This window comes from Thamnophis elegans, chromosome 16 (assembly GCF_009769535.1).
Source record: "Thamnophis elegans isolate rThaEle1 chromosome 16, rThaEle1.pri, whole genome shotgun sequence".
Classification (NCBI taxonomy): domain Eukaryota; kingdom Metazoa; phylum Chordata; class Lepidosauria; order Squamata; family Colubridae; genus Thamnophis; species Thamnophis elegans.
Window position 1 is genome coordinate 11,791,490 of NC_045556.1, and position 19,067 is coordinate 11,810,556.

The 19,067-nt window shown below is 46.5% G+C and overlaps 1 protein-coding gene across 5 annotated transcripts in view; it reads left to right on the forward strand.

The window, feature by feature from the left end:
* The window catches only part of ADAMTSL3 (ADAMTS like 3), a 194,071-nt gene that overhangs the window by 147,222 nt on the left and 27,782 nt on the right, over positions 1–19,067 (forward strand). For 4 of the 5 annotated variants that reach the window (XM_032232505.1, XM_032232504.1, XM_032232506.1 and 1 more), the window contains 7 exons: positions 1,048–1,195; positions 2,107–2,191; positions 12,017–12,306; positions 15,732–15,861; positions 16,077–16,269; positions 17,793–17,972; positions 18,519–18,672. In XM_032232505.1, coding sequence (XP_032088396.1) covers positions 1,048–1,195; positions 2,107–2,191; positions 12,017–12,306; positions 15,732–15,861; positions 16,077–16,269; positions 17,793–17,972; positions 18,519–18,672 — 1,180 coding nt within the window. Of the gene's footprint in view, positions 1–1,047; positions 1,196–2,106; positions 2,196–12,016; positions 12,307–15,731; positions 15,862–16,076; positions 16,270–17,792; positions 17,973–18,518; positions 18,673–19,067 lie in introns of those variants that run through there. The other variant, XM_032232507.1, reaches the window with a different exon arrangement.

Below are 19,067 nucleotides of genomic sequence, written 5' to 3' on the forward strand. Positions count from 1 at the left end.
AATTTCTTTGAGACAAAAAGAACCAAAATGTTCAGGTGTTGGTAGGGATGATTGATGGCCCATTGTCTGAAAACTTCCTTTCAGAGAAGGTATATTTGGGTGTAACATAACACAGGTGGGACACCTGTGGCAAGCTGAGCTTGTGGATCAGAAAAGTCAGCAGTTCCGCGGTTCAAATCCCTAGCGCTGCGTAATGGAGGGAGCTCCCGTTACTTGTCCCAGCTTCTGCCAACCTAGCAGTTCGAAAGCATGTAAAAAAATCCAAGGAGGAAAAATGGGGACCCCCTTTGGTGAGAAGGTAACAGTGCTCTGTGCTCACTTCGGCATTGAGTCATGCCAGCCACATGACCACGAAGACATCTTCGGACAGCACTGGCTCTTCGGCTTTGTAACGGAGATGAGCACCGCCCCCTAGAGTCAGGAATGACTAGCACATGCTAGCACAGCTGGGGTGAGTAACGGGAGCTCATGCCATTACACGGCACTAGGGATCTGAACAACAAGCTCAGCCCAAAAAAAACTTTTCCAAACTGCAACTTAATGTATGGCCCTTTGCTCCTAACAGTTGTTGGGAATCGGGCAATATTTTAAAACCATTTTAAAATACCCAGCTGTTGTAGGAGAAGAGCAGGCAGACCTGGGGTGGTGGTGGAGTTAAGTGCATCATCAGTCTAGAATTTTACATTGCCACAAACAGTCCAAGTCAACTTCCCTTGGACCCTGTTGGTCCTTATCTGGCATCAATTTAGTACTGAACTTTACTTGATTGTGTATAGGCTAAACTTTCCAAACTGCAACTTAGTGTATGGCCCTGACCCTTTGCTCCTAGCAGCTGTTGCTGGGAAGCTAGCAGTTTTGATGGTGGTTGACCAAGTTAGGTCTTGCAGAAGGAAGATTGTAATTTCTTGATCAGAAAGATGGGGAAAAGGTTTTTGATGATCAGGTTGAGGAGTACCAGGACACCATGGATGGTACAAAGGGCAGCATAGCAATCCTGTAATTTTTGTTAGCCACTTTAGTTTTTGACTCTTCTGTCCCTTTCTACAGTGCACCGTGACCTGTGGCCGAGGGTTACGCTACCGAGTAGTTCTGTGTATCGATCATCGTGGACAACATACCGGGGGTTGCAATCCTCAACTAAAACTCCACATAAAGGAAGAGTGTCTAGTGCCAGTCCCTTGTTATAAACCCAAAGGTAACTGGATTAACATTATCAATGGCATTGGTTGACTGTATCAAATGTATATAACTGCAAACAGGTAAAGAGAAAACAAAACTCCATAATAGATTGTCACCACTACGGTTAACTCCAACTCCAATCTGACCAAGGAATTATGTCTTCTGTATGATGGCCTTTGGAATGAAGAGCTTTTATCTTAAGTTGTTCTGCTTAATTGTTCTAAGGAGAAATTTCCTGACAGTTAGAACAATTAACCAGTGGGACAACTTGCCTCCAGAGGTTGTGGGTGCTCCAACACTGGAAGTTTTGAAGAAGATGTTGGATAGCCATTTGTCTGAAATGGTGTAGGGTTTCCTGCCTAGGCAGGGGGTTGGACTAGAAGACCTCCAAGGTCCCTTTCAACTCTGTTATTCTGTTCTGTTCTAGTCTAGTCTAGTCTCCTATTCTATTCTATTCTATTCTATTCTATTCTATATTCTATTCTATTCTCTAGTCTAGTCTAGTCTATTCTCCTATTCTATTCTATAGTCTAGTCTATTCTCCTATACTGTTCTGTTCTATTCTATTCTATTCTATTCTATTCTATTCTATTCTATTCTATTCTATTCTATTCTATTCTATTCTATTCTATTCTATTCTATAGTCTATTCTCCTATTCTGTTCTATTCTGTTCTATTCTATTCTATTCTCTATTCTATTCTATTCTTCTATTCTGTTCTGTTCTATTCTAGTCTAGTCTAGTCTAGTCTAGTCTAGTCTAGTCTAGTCTAGTCTAGTCCACTCCATACGTCACTGAATGAAACAACCTCATCCTTTCACACATTTTCTTTCTGTAGACATTGCACGGCCAACACTAGCCTTTTGTCCCTTGCATCATCTTTGTACTGTCTGAGGGTTGACCAACATGCATGCATTTCCTCTTCCAGAGAAAGGCCCTGTTGAGGCCCGAGTGCCTTGGTTCAAGCAAGCCCATGAAATGGAAGAGACCAGGACCGTGTCTGAAGAACCCACGTGAGTTTGCTTTCTTTTTCTCCCCTCCCCCTGATTTGGAAACTAAACCCCTGGTGCATTTTCCTCACTGTTGGTAAAGTTTGCTATTTCCTACCAAATCATCTGGCATTTGAATGTTCTTGGGGTGAGTCTGACATTGCAGCTGAAGTCTCAGATTTTTCCCAGCAGAATTTGTCAATTAAGGCAAAACAACAACAACAACAACAACAACAACAACAACATGGCAGCCAAAATGTGTTTGAATTATTCATTTCAAAAATGTCACAATGGCTTCCCGGCCGTTCGAAGAATTTACGTGCCAAAAGCATTTTGCATGGATGATTTATGTTCCAGAATAGCTCTTGAAAGATTGAGCAGTGAACTTTTCATGAAGAGGGAAGAGCAGAGAAGAATGATAGTGATGCCTATATGGAAATCTTTGGAGATCCCATCCATCCATTCACTCATCCACCCATCCACCTCCTTCCTTCCTTCCTTCCTTCTCTCCTTCTCTGCCTCCGCTTGAAATAATTGATTGAAAACTTCAGTAACTCTGTTACTGAAGATTGAAGAATTCAGTAACTCTGTACTAACATCCTTTGATAAATGTATTGCTATTGATGACTTGTGGACTTCAACTCCCAGAATTCCTGAACCAGCCAAAAATTGCTGGCTCAGGAATTCTGGGAGTTGAAGTCCACAAGTCATCAAGAAGTCAGAGTTCTCTGTCTCTGGCTTAAGTCAATCAAGTACAGAAACTACATATCTAGGGGATTGTAGGGAATAGATATGAAGGTAGGATTCAAACCAAGATATGGCAATTGCCAGAAAGCTGTCTTCGTCTAAATATTAAGAGAACCTTAAAACTGTTTGATGTTTTTATGAAAGTTCTCCTTGGCTTGGAGATATTTAAGCATTCTCTTATTTAGATCCTTCATGGAATTGAAGTAGATAATGGCTTAAAGACAGGCTGAGCTTTCCTTCTGCACTTCTCTGTGTCTAACTTCCCTTGTTTTGCAATTGATCTGCAACATCTCAAGATCCACACTGAATCCTCTTCTAGGATTGGATTCCATAACTTATTGAATTAAGGATGTTAAAAGGATAAGCGGTTTAATGATGAAAGGGCAGGAATTTGTTCTGTTTCCAGGGCATCAAAGCCAGTTTCTGTTTCATAGCTTTTCATCCGAGTTGTCTGTGGTTTTATCAGTTGTAGCTTTAGAACCATCTAAATGCAGCAATATTGGAAAACTCATAAAGGAAAGATGTGCCAAGATAATATATGAAAGTTAAATCCTTCTGGCCCTGGAGATTGGTAAATGTGCCCACGCATGTGTCCTGAATTTCATATAATGGATGTTTTAAAGTCTTTTAAAAATTATTTAAATTAGAAAAGTAGCCAGGTTTTTTTCCCCCCTCATTTTGAATTCTGTTTGTAAAGCTAAGCCAAGGAAAATGGAGGTTTAACCTTTCTGGTTTTTGCTAGTAGAATGTGATGATAGTTGAAACCATCATTATTGTAAACTTTCCTCTCTTGAGCCTTTTTTTTATTTACAGCAGGCTTTTCAATAATCCTTTATAAAAAAAAAAAGATTCCATGCATCCTTTTTCCCCTCTTTTAATAAAGCTTAAATAAATAGAGATCTTGGCTGCATCTTGAAAGAGGCCAAGGGTAGGAGCTGATGGACTTGTGATGAAGAGAAGGAAGAGGAAGCGATAGGGTTTCCAGATTTCATTTAGCCGGTTCAAATGTTTTCATTCATAGGTTCACATCTGTAGATTCACGTCTGAAGATTTTCACCAGATGTTAGCTACCAATGAGTGATAATATGTGTGGTAGAATGGTCACATACCTGGGCTAATGCCTACACCCAGTAATGAAGATTCATTGAGGTTAACTAGAAGACGTCTCCAGGATCTGTCTCACCCTTATCCATGACTAGAAGCAAGTCCTGAGTTTCAATTAATATTTAATTAATGCTGTGGCATATCCAGATATATAATATTCCAGTTTTTCAAAAAAAAAACAAAACTTTTCTTCCCCAGTGAAATAGATCTGTTTTTTCACTCTCTTGGTCATGGTCCTGAGCTAGCTAACTTCTTGGAAGTGATGGAAGTTGCACATCTGTTACACTGCCCCCCCCCAATTTCTTTGAAACCTCTTCAGATGCCACACCCCCAGTCTAAATGGGTCTTTTGTGAGTTCCATGCTCATACCTTCTCACAGGTTTTAATGAAAGTAAGGGAAGCCAAGGAAGTGGATGGCCATTGAACTAGAAATTCAAGTATTCTCTTGAATTATACTTTTTAGCTTTAGCAAGGTTGCTGCATCAGATGCCTTCAGGCCGTGATTTGGTTTTTAGATGGCATCAAAAGTGCCCGCATGGACCATTTATTGTGTGCTGAGTATTGAGGGCAACAGTAAGTTCTTTCTCTCTGCCCTGTGAACATTTTTCTCTGCCTAGGTGCAGAAATGGCCATGCAGTTCGTCGGGGTTCCAAATAGCATCCAAAATTAAATCAGAGTCCAAGGCAAAGTATTGCTCAAAGTTCCAATTTACTAAGAGAGCCATGTTGGCACATCTGGGAAAACCCGAATCTGAAAGCTTCCATGTTTCCCCCACCTAGTTGAACGTTCAAGATCTTGCCCCCACACTCACAAGTCCATCACATGGTCCAATCTCCCACTGCCATGCTGGCAGTTCCACCCATCCAGTTCTGATTGAGTGCAGAGGTGCAAAGACAAAGGATGACCTTAGCTTTCCAGAAAGAATTTTATTATGGCTACATATCATTTAACTCAGTGTTTCTCAACCTTGTCGACTTTAAGTCCTGTGAACTTCAACTCCCAGAATCCCCCAGCCAGCATAGCTGGCTGGGGAATTCTGGGAGTTGAAGTCCACAGGACTTAAAGTCGACAAGGTTGAGAAACATTGATAACTCCTTACAATTGTCCCCCTCCCCATTTTCCCACAATAGGAAATGCATAGTAGAATAATAGAAAGTATGGCAGGCCAAAGATCCAAAAGAAAAGATGGCTACAGGCCTGACACAGTTATTGCCACATGACTTCCATTTATTTGAAGAACCTCTTATGAAAATGCCACTGAAAAGAATGATGGATGGAGTCCTCTTGTGAATAGCTTTTTCATTTATCTGACCTTAACAACTATCTGCATCAGCCCTTGTGAGATAACAAACAAACATATATATATATATATATATATATATATATATATATATATATATATATATATATATATATATATATATATATATATAATCTATTATCTATTATCTATTATCTATTATCTATTATCTATTATCTATTATCTATTATCTATTATCTATATCTATATCATCTATCTATCTATCATCTATCTATCTATCTATCTAACCGCAAAAACTGTTGGAAACAGCTCCTGGGAGAGCCTAAGAGCTTCGGAACCCACAGGACCCGCTGAAAATCGGAGGCTCGTATCTTATTATAGCGGCAGCCCGGGCCACCCAGCTGTGCGAGGAAGGCGGCGACGGCGGCGCGCGGCGGTGAGAGCGGCGCGCGGGCGTCCGGAGCCCCCCCCACCACTTTACCATCTCTTGGAAGCCCCTGGTGCTGCTGGTGAGCCCCTTGGCCAATTACCTACTGGCCCCTGGTCCTATTAGCCATCCCAGAGCAGCGGAATAGCAGCTGCTGAAGCTAAAAAGAAAAACATTGTGGAGGAAAGCATGGAGGAAATGGCGGCCCCAAACAGCTGACTCACAGCATTACATTCTACATCTTCCTTTTCAGCCAGCCTACTGACTCATTGGAGCTGAGTGGTTGTGACTGTGACTGTACGTCTGTGAGTCTTGGTGACTAGTGAGCTGAGAGGGACTAATTTTGATTTAGCTTATTTTAAAGAAGGGGGCTGTCGGAAGCCGTTGGAGGCTGCATTGAATCCACAGATTGAAGGGCTGGGTTTGCTACTGCCCCAGACGCCCCCCCCCTCGGATCTATCTCTGCTCACTTTACTACTGGTTACCTATTTTATTATTTGTCATCTGCTGTTTTACTATTTACCATCGTTGTAGCCCCCTCCGGACCTTGCTCCCTGCCCACTTAACCACTAGGAGGAGTAGGATTGTGGCCAACTGGCAGGGAGCGATAGAGGATGGCGGCTACAGGGACAAGAATTGAGCCCCGAAAATACCAGCATTTTTCCCTCCATTTGCAAGAGCGGTGCAAGTCAGCCTCGAACTCTGGTCCCCTACATTGGGGGCCTTATATATCCTTGGGAAAGAGACTTTCGAATATACAGCCCGCTAACCTCCACCAGTGGGACAAGACTATATGGGAGCCATTTACGAACTCTGGAGCTTTACACTCAACTTTGTTTGGCTACAGCCACCTTACATACTACGTACTTTTGACGTGGTGGCTAAGGACATCTCCCCAGGACATAAGAAGGGAGAGGAGCGGACCATCGCTTCCTCCACTGTTTCCATATTATTATATATTATAACTGCGCAATTTTTAAATAGAATGTTGAGTGTATGGGAGTTGTTTGGAATTGAATGAATGGCCCACTTTTAGTAATTGTTACCTTTGTATTTTATATGTTTTAAATTTTTACGTGGGATTGTTAGAGTGGATAAATGAGAATGTTTGACTCGGAGGACCTGCTGGGGAAGGCGGGAGGAACCGGGGTGGTTGGGGGGGCCATGGACATGGGAGTGGGTCGGAGCATAGCGGTCGTGACAGGGAGAGGCAGATACGGCGGGGACCTTAGGGCTGGCCATTACCGGGGAAGGAGGGTTCGCTACATTACAGAGATCCCTCCTTCCGGCCCTAGGAGTCCCACTCCAAGACCAGATGGCGCGAGTAGTCAGGACCCTGGGCTCAGGCTGTTGTCGCTAAATGCCAGGTCTGTTGTTCACAAAGCTCCCCTCGTCCGGGACTTAATTGTTGACGAGAGGGCAGACCTGGCATGTATTACTGAAACCTGGCTGGGCACAGAAGGAGGAGTCCCCCTCGTAGAGATGTGCCCAGAGGGATTTCAGGTGCTTCATCAGCCGAGAGCCCAGGGAAGGGGTGGCGGTGTGGCTATTGTAATCCGGGAGTCTCTGTTACCTCGTAGGGTCCCTGCTCCGGAGCTTGTCGGGTGTGAGTCTCTGCTGATAAAGTTGGACCTCAAGGGTCAAGTGGGTTTGCTGCTAACGTACCTGCCTCCCAACTGCGTTGCAGCATCCCTCCCCTCGCTCCTCGAGTCAGTAGCCGAGCTGGCAGTTGAGTTCCCCAGGCTTATTGTTCTGGGGGATTTCAACTTGCCATCGCTCGGTGAACGCTCTGACGGGGCGCAGGAGTTCATGGCTTCCATGACAGCCATGGGCTTGACCCAGGTAATTCGGGGCCCAACCCATGCAGCGGGTCACATGCTCGACCTCGTATTCCTCTCGGAGCAGTGGATGTGTGATCTTGGTCTGAGGGGTAATGAGATCATACCCCTGTCGTGGTCAGACCATTGCCTACTGAGGCTTGACTTCCGGAGGCCAAACCCCCACCGTAGGGAGGAGGAACCGACCAGGTGGTTCCGCCCCAGGCGACTTATGGACCCTCAGAGGTTCCAGACGGAGCTTGGGGTTATTCCTGATACCCTCGCCCACAGTTCGGCGGAGACTCTGGCTGCCGCCTGGTACTCGGCGGCGTCGGAGTCTCTCGACCGGATTGCGCCACTACGGCCCCTCCGGGTCAGTGGATCCCGGAGAGTTCCCTGGTTCACCGAGGAACTCCGGGAGAAGAAACGCCGGAGGAGATGCCTAGAGCACCAGTGGAGGTCGGATAAGTCCGAGGCAAACCGAGCACTCTTAACCACCTGCACCAAGGACTATGTTCGAGCATTAAGAACTGCAAAAAGATCATATATTTCTTCCTTGGTTGCGTCCGCCGAGTCACGCCCAGCCGCCCTGTTCAGGATAACCCGCTCCCTCCTTAATAGGAGGGATGCGGGAGACCCCTTGCAGGGTAGGGCTGAGGATTATGCTCAATTCTTGGCGGACAAAGTAGCTCGGTTTCGATCGGACTTGGACTCCACCGCAGTAGATCCAGCTGAGACACAGGAGGATCATCTGCCACATCAACTCTGGGTTGAGTTCCAGGAAGTTGCCTCTGGGGATGTGGACAAGGCCATCCGAGCTGTAAGTGCCTCCACTTGTATTCTGGACCCGTGTCCCTCCTGGCTGGTGGCTAACAGCAGGGAGGTGACACATGGCTGGATCCAGGCGGTTGTCACCGCCTCCCTTCGGGAGGGGCACTTCCCCGCCGTACTCAAAACGGCGGTGGTGAGACCCCTCCTAAAGAAACCATCGTTAGATCCAGCCATCTTAAACAACTTTCGTCCTGTCTCCAACCTTCCCTTTATCGGGAAGGTTGTTGAGAAGGTGGTGGCCTTTCAGCTTCGACGGGCCTTGGAGGAAGCTAGCTATCTTGACCCCTTCCAGTCCGGCTTCAGACCTGGTTACAGCACAGAAACCGCTTTGGTCGCATTGACCGATGATCTCTGGAGGGCCAGAGATGGAGGCTATGCGTCCATCCTGGTTCTCCTTGACCTCTCAGCGGCTTTCGATACCATCGACCATGGTATCCTTCTGCGACGACTGCGGGAGGTGGGAGTGGGAGGCACTGTTCTGCGGTGGTTCTCCTCCTACCTCTCGGACAGGTCGCAGTCGGTGTTAGTCGGGGGGCAGAGATCGTCCCTGAGGCCCCTAACATGTGGGGTACCCCAGGGTTCGGTCTTATCCCCCCTACTATTTAACATATACATGAAACCGCTGGGCGAGATCATTCGGAGGCACGGGATAAAATACCATCAATATGCGGACGATACGCAATTGTATCTGTCCGCCCCGTGCCAACTCAATGAAGCGGTGGACGTGATGAACCAGGGTCTGGAGGCCGTTAAGGACTGGATGAGTGCTAACAAACTGGTGCTCAACCCGGATAAAACCGAGTGGCTGTTGTGTTTCCCCCCCAATAATTTGGCTAATACACCAACGCTTAGGCTGGGGGGTCAAATTTTATACCCCTCAGATAGGGTCCGCAACTTAGGAGTCCTCCTGGATCCACAGCTGACTTTTGACCACCAGCTGTCAGCTGTGACCAGGGGGGCATTTGCCCAGGTTCGCCTGGTCCGCCAGTTGCGGCCCTACCTAGATCGGGGGGCCCTCACAACAGTCACTCGAGCCCTTGTGATCTCCAGACTGGAATACTGCAATGGGCTCTACATGGGGCTGCCCCTGAAGTGCATCCGGCGACTACAGCTAGTCCAAAATGCAGCCGCGCGAGTGATAGTGGGCGCACCTCGGTTCGCCCACGTTACACCTGTCCTCCGCGAGCTGCACTGGCTGCCTGTTGGTCTCCGGGTGCGCTTCAGGATACTAATGACCACCTTTAAAGCACTCCATGGTAGTGGATCTGGGTACTTGAGAGACCGCCTTCTGCCGATTACCTCCCTAAACCGACCAATTAGATCGCACAGACTAGGCCTCCTCCAAATTCCATCAGCTGGTCAATGCCGACTGGCGACCACACGGAGGAGAGCCTTCTCTGTTGCTGCCCCGACCCTATGGAACGAGCTCCCCATGGAGATCCGCACCCTCACCACGATCCAGACCTTCCGCGCAGCCCTCAAGATCTGGCTCTCCCAGCAGGCCTGGGAATAGGTTTCCAATCACCCGCCCGAGTGTTTGATTGCTGAATGAAAGTTGTGTTTTATCATTTTTCTTTTGTTCACTAATTGTTTGTTTTGACCTTGCACTTCCCCTCCCCTGTGGTTGTAAGCCGCCCTGAGTCCCCTCAGGGAAAAGGGCGGCATATAAATCCCAATAAACCTCAAACCTCAAACCTATCTATCTATCTATCTATCTATCTATATATCTATCTATCTATCTATCTATCTATAATATTTATATATATATAAATAAATAAATTAATGCGTTAATTGAGTTTAGCCGTGATAACGTCCAGCTCTTTTGAAATATAATCAGAATGATGTCAAAGCCTTCTCAAGAGATGGAAAAAGAGAGAGGCGACAACTTTTTAAGTTTCAAGAATGTACAGTAGATGTCGGGTTAGTTTTAACTCCGAACACTCCCGTGTTTATGGAGGTTCTCAGTCATCCAGGTCGTGGTTGTCCCAAAGGTGTTTTTTTCAAAAGAGAACTGGACTTTCTGGTTTTTCTTTGAAGACCTTTTGCTTCTCATCCAAGAAGCTTCTTCAGCTCTGACTGGATGGTGGGGAATGGAAGGATTTATATTCCTTGCAGACAGCTGGTTATTTGCATCCTTTTAGAGAGTCGTTGAGGCCACTTGGAGGTTTCTCTGCATCCTCAGGGTCACCTGAGTAGTGTAAACAGTTCCTGGCGTCTACCATTTTTTCTGGAAATCCTTTCATAAGCCCACACCATTTGAAGGTTGTTCATCCCAAATTGCAGAGCTAAAACATCTGTAGAGATTCTCAGTCATGAAGACTTTCTTGGATGAGAAGTGAAATGTCTTCAACGAAAGACATTTGATGAAAAAAGTCCAGTTGCCTCTTGAAACAAAGAGGGAAAAAAAGCACCTTAGGAACAGCCTCGTGTTTGTTAGGGCTAAACTTACCTCTCTAGGTTAGCCAGGAAGGGGGAAGAGGAATGAGAGGACTAGCAGAAGGTGAAATGCCTCTTCATGCTGCATGAAGAGAATGGAATTGAAGTCCTAGAGTTCAAGGGACTTTTCCCAAAAGGCAAGTGGGCTTCCTTTTTTTCCCATTTGAAAATGTTTTCCTTCTCAACTGAAAAGCAGAACTGAAGAAGCTTCTTGGATGAGAAGCGAAGCATTTTCAAAGGGAGGGGACCAATAAAAGGGAAGGGGAAGGAAAGGGAGAAGGAGAGGGAAAAGGAGAAGGAGGGGAAGGAGAAGGCGGGGGAGAAGTGGAAGGAAGGGAAGATGAAGGGGAAAGAGAAGGAGAGGGAGGGGAAAGAGAAGGAGAGGGAGGGGAAGGAGTGGGAGAGGGAGGGGAAGGAGTGGAGGAGAAGGAGAAGGAAGGTCAGGGAAGGAGAAGGAGGGGAAAGAGAAGAAGAGGGAGGGGAAGGAGATGGAGGGGGAGGGGAAGGAGTGAGGAGAAGAAGGAGGAGAAGGAGGGGAAGGAAAAAGAGGGGGAGGGGAGGAGAAGAAGGGGGAGCAGAAGGAGAGGGAGGGGAAGGAGAAGGGAAAGGAGAAGAAGAGGAAGAGGGAAGGAAGAGGAGGAGGAAAGAGAAGGGGGAAGAGAGGGAAGGAGAGGTAGAGGAAGGAGAAGGAGGTGGAGGAGAAAAGGAATGGGAAGGAGAGGGAGAGGAAGGAGAAAGAGAAGAAGAGGAACCAGGAAAGGAAGAGGAGGAGGAAGAAGAGGGAAGGGAAGGAGAGAGAGAGGAAGGAGAAGGAGGAGAAGAAGAGGAAGAGGAAGGGGAAAGGAAGAGGAGGAGGAAGGATAGGAAGGAGAAGGAGGGGAAGGAGGGGGGAGAAGAAGAGGAAGGGGGAAAGGAAGAGGAGGAGGAAGTAGAGGGAGTGGAAGGAGAAGGAGGTTGAGGAGACGGGGAAGGGCAAGGAGAAGGAGAGGGGAAGGAGAAGAGGAGGAACCGGGAAAGGAAGAGGAGGAGGAAGGAGAGGGAGGGGAAGGGGAGTCCAGTTGCCCTGTGGAAAAAAGCACCTTTGGCAGAATGATCAGGGACGGGAGGCTAATTTAAAGCAAGACAAGACTCAAGAAAGAGGGACAAGAAGTTGGATGGCGTTTGGCTGACTCAACCTCATTCTACACATAGACACCCAAGGATGTTCTGATGTGGTTTTGTTGCAGGTTTATCCCCGAGCCTTGGTCCCCTTGCAGTGCCTCTTGCGGCCACGGTACTCAGATGCGCGATGTCAAGTGCCGCATTTATCTTACGTTTACTCAGGCTGAGGTGGAGCTGCCTGACGAGGAGTGTGGCGAAGCCAAACCGTTGACCGAGCGGAGTTGCCACCTGGAACCGTGCGAGGCAGATCCGGTCCCGTACACCTTGCCTTTCCCACCCTCCGAAGAGGCTGGTAATGTTTTTTATGACTGGGAATACATCGGCTTCACTCCCTGCTCAGCTACGTGCCTTGGAGGTATTACAGGTTTATATTTGGGGTGTTTTGTGCTCATCAAAGTTTTGTTTTTTTCCACCTCAAGCACAAAGTCCAGAAGTGGTTTCCAAGTAGAAATGAAAGTATTTGTATTTTTTTCCTTTGATCAAAGCAGTCAATGTAACCATCTCTAAATTACTCCTTGACTTATGACCGTAATGGAGCCCCAAATTTCTGTTGCTAAGTGAAACATTTGTTAAGAGAGTTTCCCCGTTCTACGACCTTTTTTGCCACGGTTGTTAAGTGAATCACTGCTGTTGTTAAATTAGTCAAATCGTCATTCAGCGACTCCGGCTTCCCCATTGGCTTTGCTTGTCAGAAGGTCGCAAAAGGAGGTTACGTAACCCCGGGACATTGCAACCGTCATTAATATGAGTCCATTGCCAAGCATCTTGACTTTGATCACATGACCATGGGGGAAGCTGCAATGTGTGAAAATAAGTTGCTCAACTCGCGAAGCATCCCTGGCCTGCTCTTGAATTGCCATAGGAAAGGGGGATGGGAAACTGATGAAACGGCACCGCAGCACAAAACAGATGCACATTCCAGACTTATCTCTCTCAAGGCTGTTTCCCAGGGTTACCTACAGCGGCTGGAGGGGAGTGATCTCTACAATGTGCAAAATTGCCCTGTTGGTGAATGTGCTTGTTGACACACCATGGGGGGGGGGGGGAGGTGGGAAACAGGCTCATGATTGGGGCCGTAAATTATGTGGGGTCAAAGCTGGCTTCATTTTGGAACAACATGAAACTCCTAATGAATAACCAGATTTCTTTTGAAGTTTGGCTCGAGGCTCATGATTTAATTAGGGCATCTGTCGGAACCCTGACATCGCTTTTTTCAGTGCAGTTTTGTAACTTTGAACCGCCACTAAATGAACTGTTGTATGTCGAGGATTACCTGTGGTTGATCCCTCTCAACTGATGGTTTAGTGAAAAACAAGGTGTGCCTGCCAAATGATTTTCCCCAGATCACACCGTGGGTTTTTTCCCCCTTTGTATGCCATGGATACTATCCAGTTATTTGACGTGATGTAATTTTGAATGATTGGAGACAGATGGGAACCACCTATCACTTATATCCAGGGATAAAAATTCTTACCTGGTTTGTAACTAATTAGTGGAAGTCATCAACTTTACGCTGCTACCTTCTACAGGAGAGGTTTTCCAGTCCTGCAATTTCAGTAGAATCAGCTAAAAATAAAAAGCGGGCCTCTTTTGGAATGACGGGGTGTTGAAAAAAACCCCTCCTGATGAATTAGGAGAAGAGATATTTATGGCAATAATTGTCTAGCTGTCCACCAGGTGAAAACAAACAGCTTAGAATGAAATTTGAGGTTTTCAGCACCCCCAACTTTACCGATAATGAGGCTCTTCGTTTTTATTAGGAAACTGCAGTGAAAGGACAAAGGTGCTTGAAACCACGCAAATCTTTTAACAAACGGAGAAATATTAAGCTGTCTTGAGATCAGATTTGTAGCCCCTGTAAAATCGCGAGGGGGAAATGCATCTGAAAGGAAGGAAACAGCTCCCTTGAACTGTGACCGGTTTCAATCTTGCGTATCGCATTATGTGCGTTGCTCCAGCGCCATCTAATACCACTGAAAGCTCATTCGCGGGGGGTGACTCCACTGTATTTGGTTTAGTCCGGACGGTCGGGGGGCGTTTTACAGTCCCGTTTATGCATGAGTCTTCCGGGGCATCTTTGCACCCCATAAAACGGGCGCTGCCCGGCATTTGCTAGACGGATTTGCAACACAAGGAGATGAAGCGTGACGGTGTTCTGCATTTTGGGATTTTGAGCGTTGCGATTTAGGGCGGTGTCCCAGTTTTCAGCAGCTGATCCATCACTTAAAATGTCCTTCTTCTCCAGGGGTAGAGTAAAGTAGAAAATGAGGCTGTGAAATAGGAAGACCATAAGAGCTACCTGTAAGACTTGCTGCCACTTAAACCTCTTAAGTAGAAATGATCCTTGGCTCCATTTGTTGAGAAAAGTATCATTTTATTAGAAATCAAGGGTGTTGAATCAGAGTAAGAGCTGGAAGGGACCTTGGAGGTCTTCTAGTCCAACCCCCTGATCAAGCAGGAAACCCTACACTATTTGAGACAGGGGACTCTCCATTCTCTTCTCAAAAGCCTCCAGTGATGGAGCATCCACAACTGTTGTTCCACTGGTTAATTGTCCTCACTGTTAGGAAGTTTCTCCTTAGTTCTAAGTTGCTTCTCTCCTTGATTGGTTTCCATCCATTGTTTCTTTTCCTGCCTTCAGGTGCTTTAGAAAATAGGTAGATCCCCTCTTCTTTGTGGCAGCCCCTGAAACACTGGAATACTACTATCCTGTCACCCCCTACTCCTTCTTTTCTCTAGAATAGTCAAATCCAAATCCTGCAACCGTTCTTCACATGTTTTAGTCTCCAGGCCTTTAATCGTCTTAGTTGCTCTTCTTTGCACTTTTTCCAAAGTCTGAACAACTTTTTTGTAATGTGGTGACCAACACTGGATGCAATAAAACTGGCTATGCCTTACCGCAGACTCTACCTTTCCTTTTATTTGATTAAAAAAAACTAGTTATCAAATTTTAAGAAGGTTCAGAAAAATTTGGAATCGGTTCAGAGAAGGGTGAAAAGAATGAACAAGGATTGGCCGGTAGCTCCTTCAAGAATAAATTAAGGGAACTGAGTGTATTGAACCTTGAGAAAAAAAATGTGGGAGTGGGCTTGGGAAATGATGGAACTCTTGAAAGGATTAGGAAGGGGTCGTGCAGAATGCAACGAAGGCAGGGGTGGGCTTCAAAAATTTCAGCAATGTATTCTCTGCCTGGTTGCTGGGTAGGTGTGGCCATGGTGGGTGTGGCCTAGTTGGTCTCCTGCACCGTGGTGGGGGAGGCGCGTTCCTCGAGCCTCCAGGAGGGCAAAAATGGCCTCCCCATTTCTGGCCTTCCTGAACTTCCCTTAGTCCGATGCGTGTCCTGCACTTACCTGCATCCAAAACAGGTCGCGTGGGGACTCCTGGGAGGCGAGGGGAAGGGTGGGAGTGGCCAGCCAGCAGTAGGATTTGGAGGTTCTCTGAACTGCACAGAATCTTAGCTAGAGGTTCTCCCGAACTCCTACGAACCCCCAGCAGCCTCCCCCTGACAAGGCCTGCTTTCCATTGCTCCAGATTTCAATTCTTGGAATAATGATCTTACGTTGCAGCAGGCAAAATCTGGCTGAGTGTTTTGGGCGTCCAAATTAAGAGCGCAATAGAATTGTGCATTAAAATAACCAGTAAGCAATTGGAGGCGGGTATATCACGGAAGTATAAACCTTCACGTAAATTAGGGCTGAAGAATGTACATATATTGAGATATTTTTCTATACTCCTCTGTCATAAACGATCTGAGCTTGTTCATTTATTTCACAAACCTAGGGACTCAAGAAGCCATTGCTGTCTGCTTGCATGAAGAGACAAAGCAAGTCGTCAATGATAGCCTGTGTGACAGTTCAAAGAGACCCCCGCCAATGAGCCATGTGTGCAACACAAGGCTTTGTCCCCCAAGGTAGGACCTGGCTAATGCCTTTGTAGATGAAAGTTTATTAGTGGAAGATATCCTGTATGGTGCATAGCGTTGGGCTAAAATAAGAGTTCTCAACTATTTTAATTCCTCTGTTTTGCTCTCGGTGGGGTGGGGGTGGGGTCATTCCACAAAGCAATCCTCTTGTATTTGAGGGTGTGGCTTGCGTAGGGCTCTAATGTCATCATATTTTGGGACAGATGGCAAGTTGGACCTTGGAGACAATGTACTGCCACTTGTGGCGTTGGCATCCAGACGAGAGAGGTGCATTGCCAGCAACCTGGAGGGTCCGTTGATGGACTTGAGAGCTGCAAAGAGCCAAAGCCTCATTCTTTGCAAGCATGCAACCAGCTTGACTGCCCCCCACTTTGGCATGTTGAAGAATGGCAACAGGTAAGATGGTCTTGTCAACTGCAAAGGTTGGAAGACACGTCACGTTGAATCGGTTTAAAGGGAAGCCGTTGATCGTGCAATGTTCTGGATTGTCCCTTCTGTTCTGACCCAGGCTTCCCAAGATCATGACGCAGACTCCTCATCCTATTATAAAACCTCTTATTTAGTTTAAAGTGAATTCCTCTCCAGCAAAGTCCCGGCAAACAGTCTTTCATGAGATTTCACAACTACAGACCTTTATCAGGCTTGGAGAGCTGCCAGACTGATATCTTCCAAACGCCACGCTGTAGCAGCAATTACTTGGCAAGAAGTCAGGAACAGATCTTCACCCTAGTGAATTGAACCAATTGTCTCCTGCAAACTCCACTCCCCAGTTGCTCCTCTTCATTCCGTATAGCAGGACCATTCACTATCCACCTGTGCCTTTACTCCTGAGTCGGCCCTTGTTCCTTAGCTGTTCCCTTCTCCTGGCAGCTCTGTGCACGCGCACATCAAGAATAGGCTCCAGCTGTTCTTTTGCCTCACTGAAGTCTGACTCTGAAGGAAGCTGATAACTGGCATACGGCTCTGGCCCCCTCTCTGCCTCTGACACAGAGCCCTCCTCAGAGCCCTCCTCAGAGCCTTCCCCAGGCTCCAGGACTGGCCCATGTTCCTCCCCAAACTCCTCACTGTCCGAATTTGCCACCAGCTCCTCTGGCCATTGGCAGGCCACAACACCTTCTGCCAATACTTTGGACTGAAAGTCGTAACTATTGAGTCTGGTTCATATGAATTTACAATCATAGTAAAGTTGCTTCACATGAGCAATGGTAAATTTGTCAATGTAAGCCAAAGAAATAGGATTGTGTATATGAAGGGGTTTTTGCATGTGTAAGACCCTTCTCTCTGTCGTAGCGTTGCTGTAAATGGCTCTCTAGAGCTGAGCTCAGCAGCTCCCGGTGACTTCATGGCCACTTCTAAATAGCTTTCTTGGCAGAAAAAGCCAAGATTTTTTTTTCCATTTCCCAATTTAAGTTTTATAGCCCAGACATTGTCTAATAATGTCCCATGCATTTACTAACCAGCGAAGCTGGATAAATATCTGGTGAGAAGTAATCCATATCATGTTGTATTTTATCCCATGAGTGGGAATTAATAAAGAAGAGGAGGTCACTCTGTCTTCAGTTATAAGTGGAGAAATAATAAAGTTGGTTTGCTAAGACCAGAACTTAGGAGGACAAGCGCTTATTTCATGGGTCAACAGAAAATAAAACCCTGTCCTGTTTTTGGGGAAACACAGTATTAGGCAGATGCTGCTGAGACAAAATTTCTGTAAGACCTTTTTTTAAAGTATGAGTTTACTCACAAGATGCCCTACCTTGTAATGAAAGGCAGTTTGAAGCAAATACTATATGGTTCCAATGTAGGTCTGGCCTAAAGGAAATGATGGTCGTGCTCTGGGTGTGAGCTCCAGGCGGTATCATCTTTACGTGGAAAAGCATGGCTGGGTATGAGATATTGATGGCTCCCTTTCTTCCCCTTAGTGCTCCCAGACTTGTGGCGGTGGCACCCAGAACGGCAAGGTGACCTGCCAGCAGCTGTTGATGGATGGAAGCTTCCTCAAACTCAGTCATGAGAAGTGCCCTAAACCCAGATTGCCCAGTTCCAGAGCCTGCGCAAATATTGACTGCCCTCCTCAGCTGGTGGTGGGGCCCTGGTCTAAGGTGGGTAGCTTAAAACAAGAGTGCTTTTAAAATTTTTTATTTATGCTTCTCTTCTCCCTTTCCTCTCCTCTTTCCCCCTCCCTCTCTCCAGTCCTTCCTTCCCCTTCTTCCTCCTCTTTCCTTTCCTCCTCTCCTTCCTTCCTTCTCTCCCATTTCCCTTCCCCTTTCCTCCTCCTCTTTCCTTTCCCCTCTCCTTCCTTCCAATTTCCCTTCCCCTTTCCCCATCTCTCTCTCCATTCCATCCTTCCCTTTCCTCCTCCTCTTTCCCTTCCCCTTCCCCCTCTCCTTTCTTCCTTCCTTCCTTCCTTCCTTCCCATTTCCCTTGCCCTTTCCTTTTCCCTTCCCCTCTTTCCTACTCCTTCCCTTTTCTCCTGTCCTTCCTTCCTTCCCCTTCTCTTTCTCCCTTTCCTAGCCCCCCCCCCAATTCCTGATCCAGGGCCCTCTAAATCAATCCAATGAAAGCATAGCCCTTTGAGAGCAAGGTGGGGGCCTACCTCATTTTCATTTAAAGTTGGCACCCTTTGATTCACACCCTTCCTTCTGCAGTGCTCTGTAAGCTGTGGGGTTGGCACACAAAGAAGGAAAGCCACCTGCCAAAAGCGCACGGCCAGCGGCCAACATCTGGCATTAAATGGATCCCTTTGCAGCGGCTTTCCAGCATCCCAGCTTGTCAGGCCTTGCCACAGGAATGCCTGCAGAGGTAAGTGATGTTCTTTGACCATGTTTGTGAAGGGAAAAAGTCTCCAGCTTCAAAAACATTCCCTTTACCCCAAGATATAACCCACGTGCCAGACCTTTCCGTTAAGAATCCATGGCATATCCTACTATCCCAGGATTGCAAAGTGCCCTTAATTTGTGGGGAAAAAAACAACAAAGTATGAAGTCTCCGTCAACTATCTGCAATTTTTATAAACCCTTGAAGACTTTTCTTTTGTGGAAGTGGGGTTGATTTTTCCACAGCAACTATTGTTCCCCTGCAACTATTGTTCCCCTGGGCCAGTCCTGGAGTCTGGGGAAGGCTCTGATGAAGGCTTTGTGTCCCATCTTTTGTGCTGCTTTCGGCAAAATGATTTTTTTAAAAATATATATATTTTA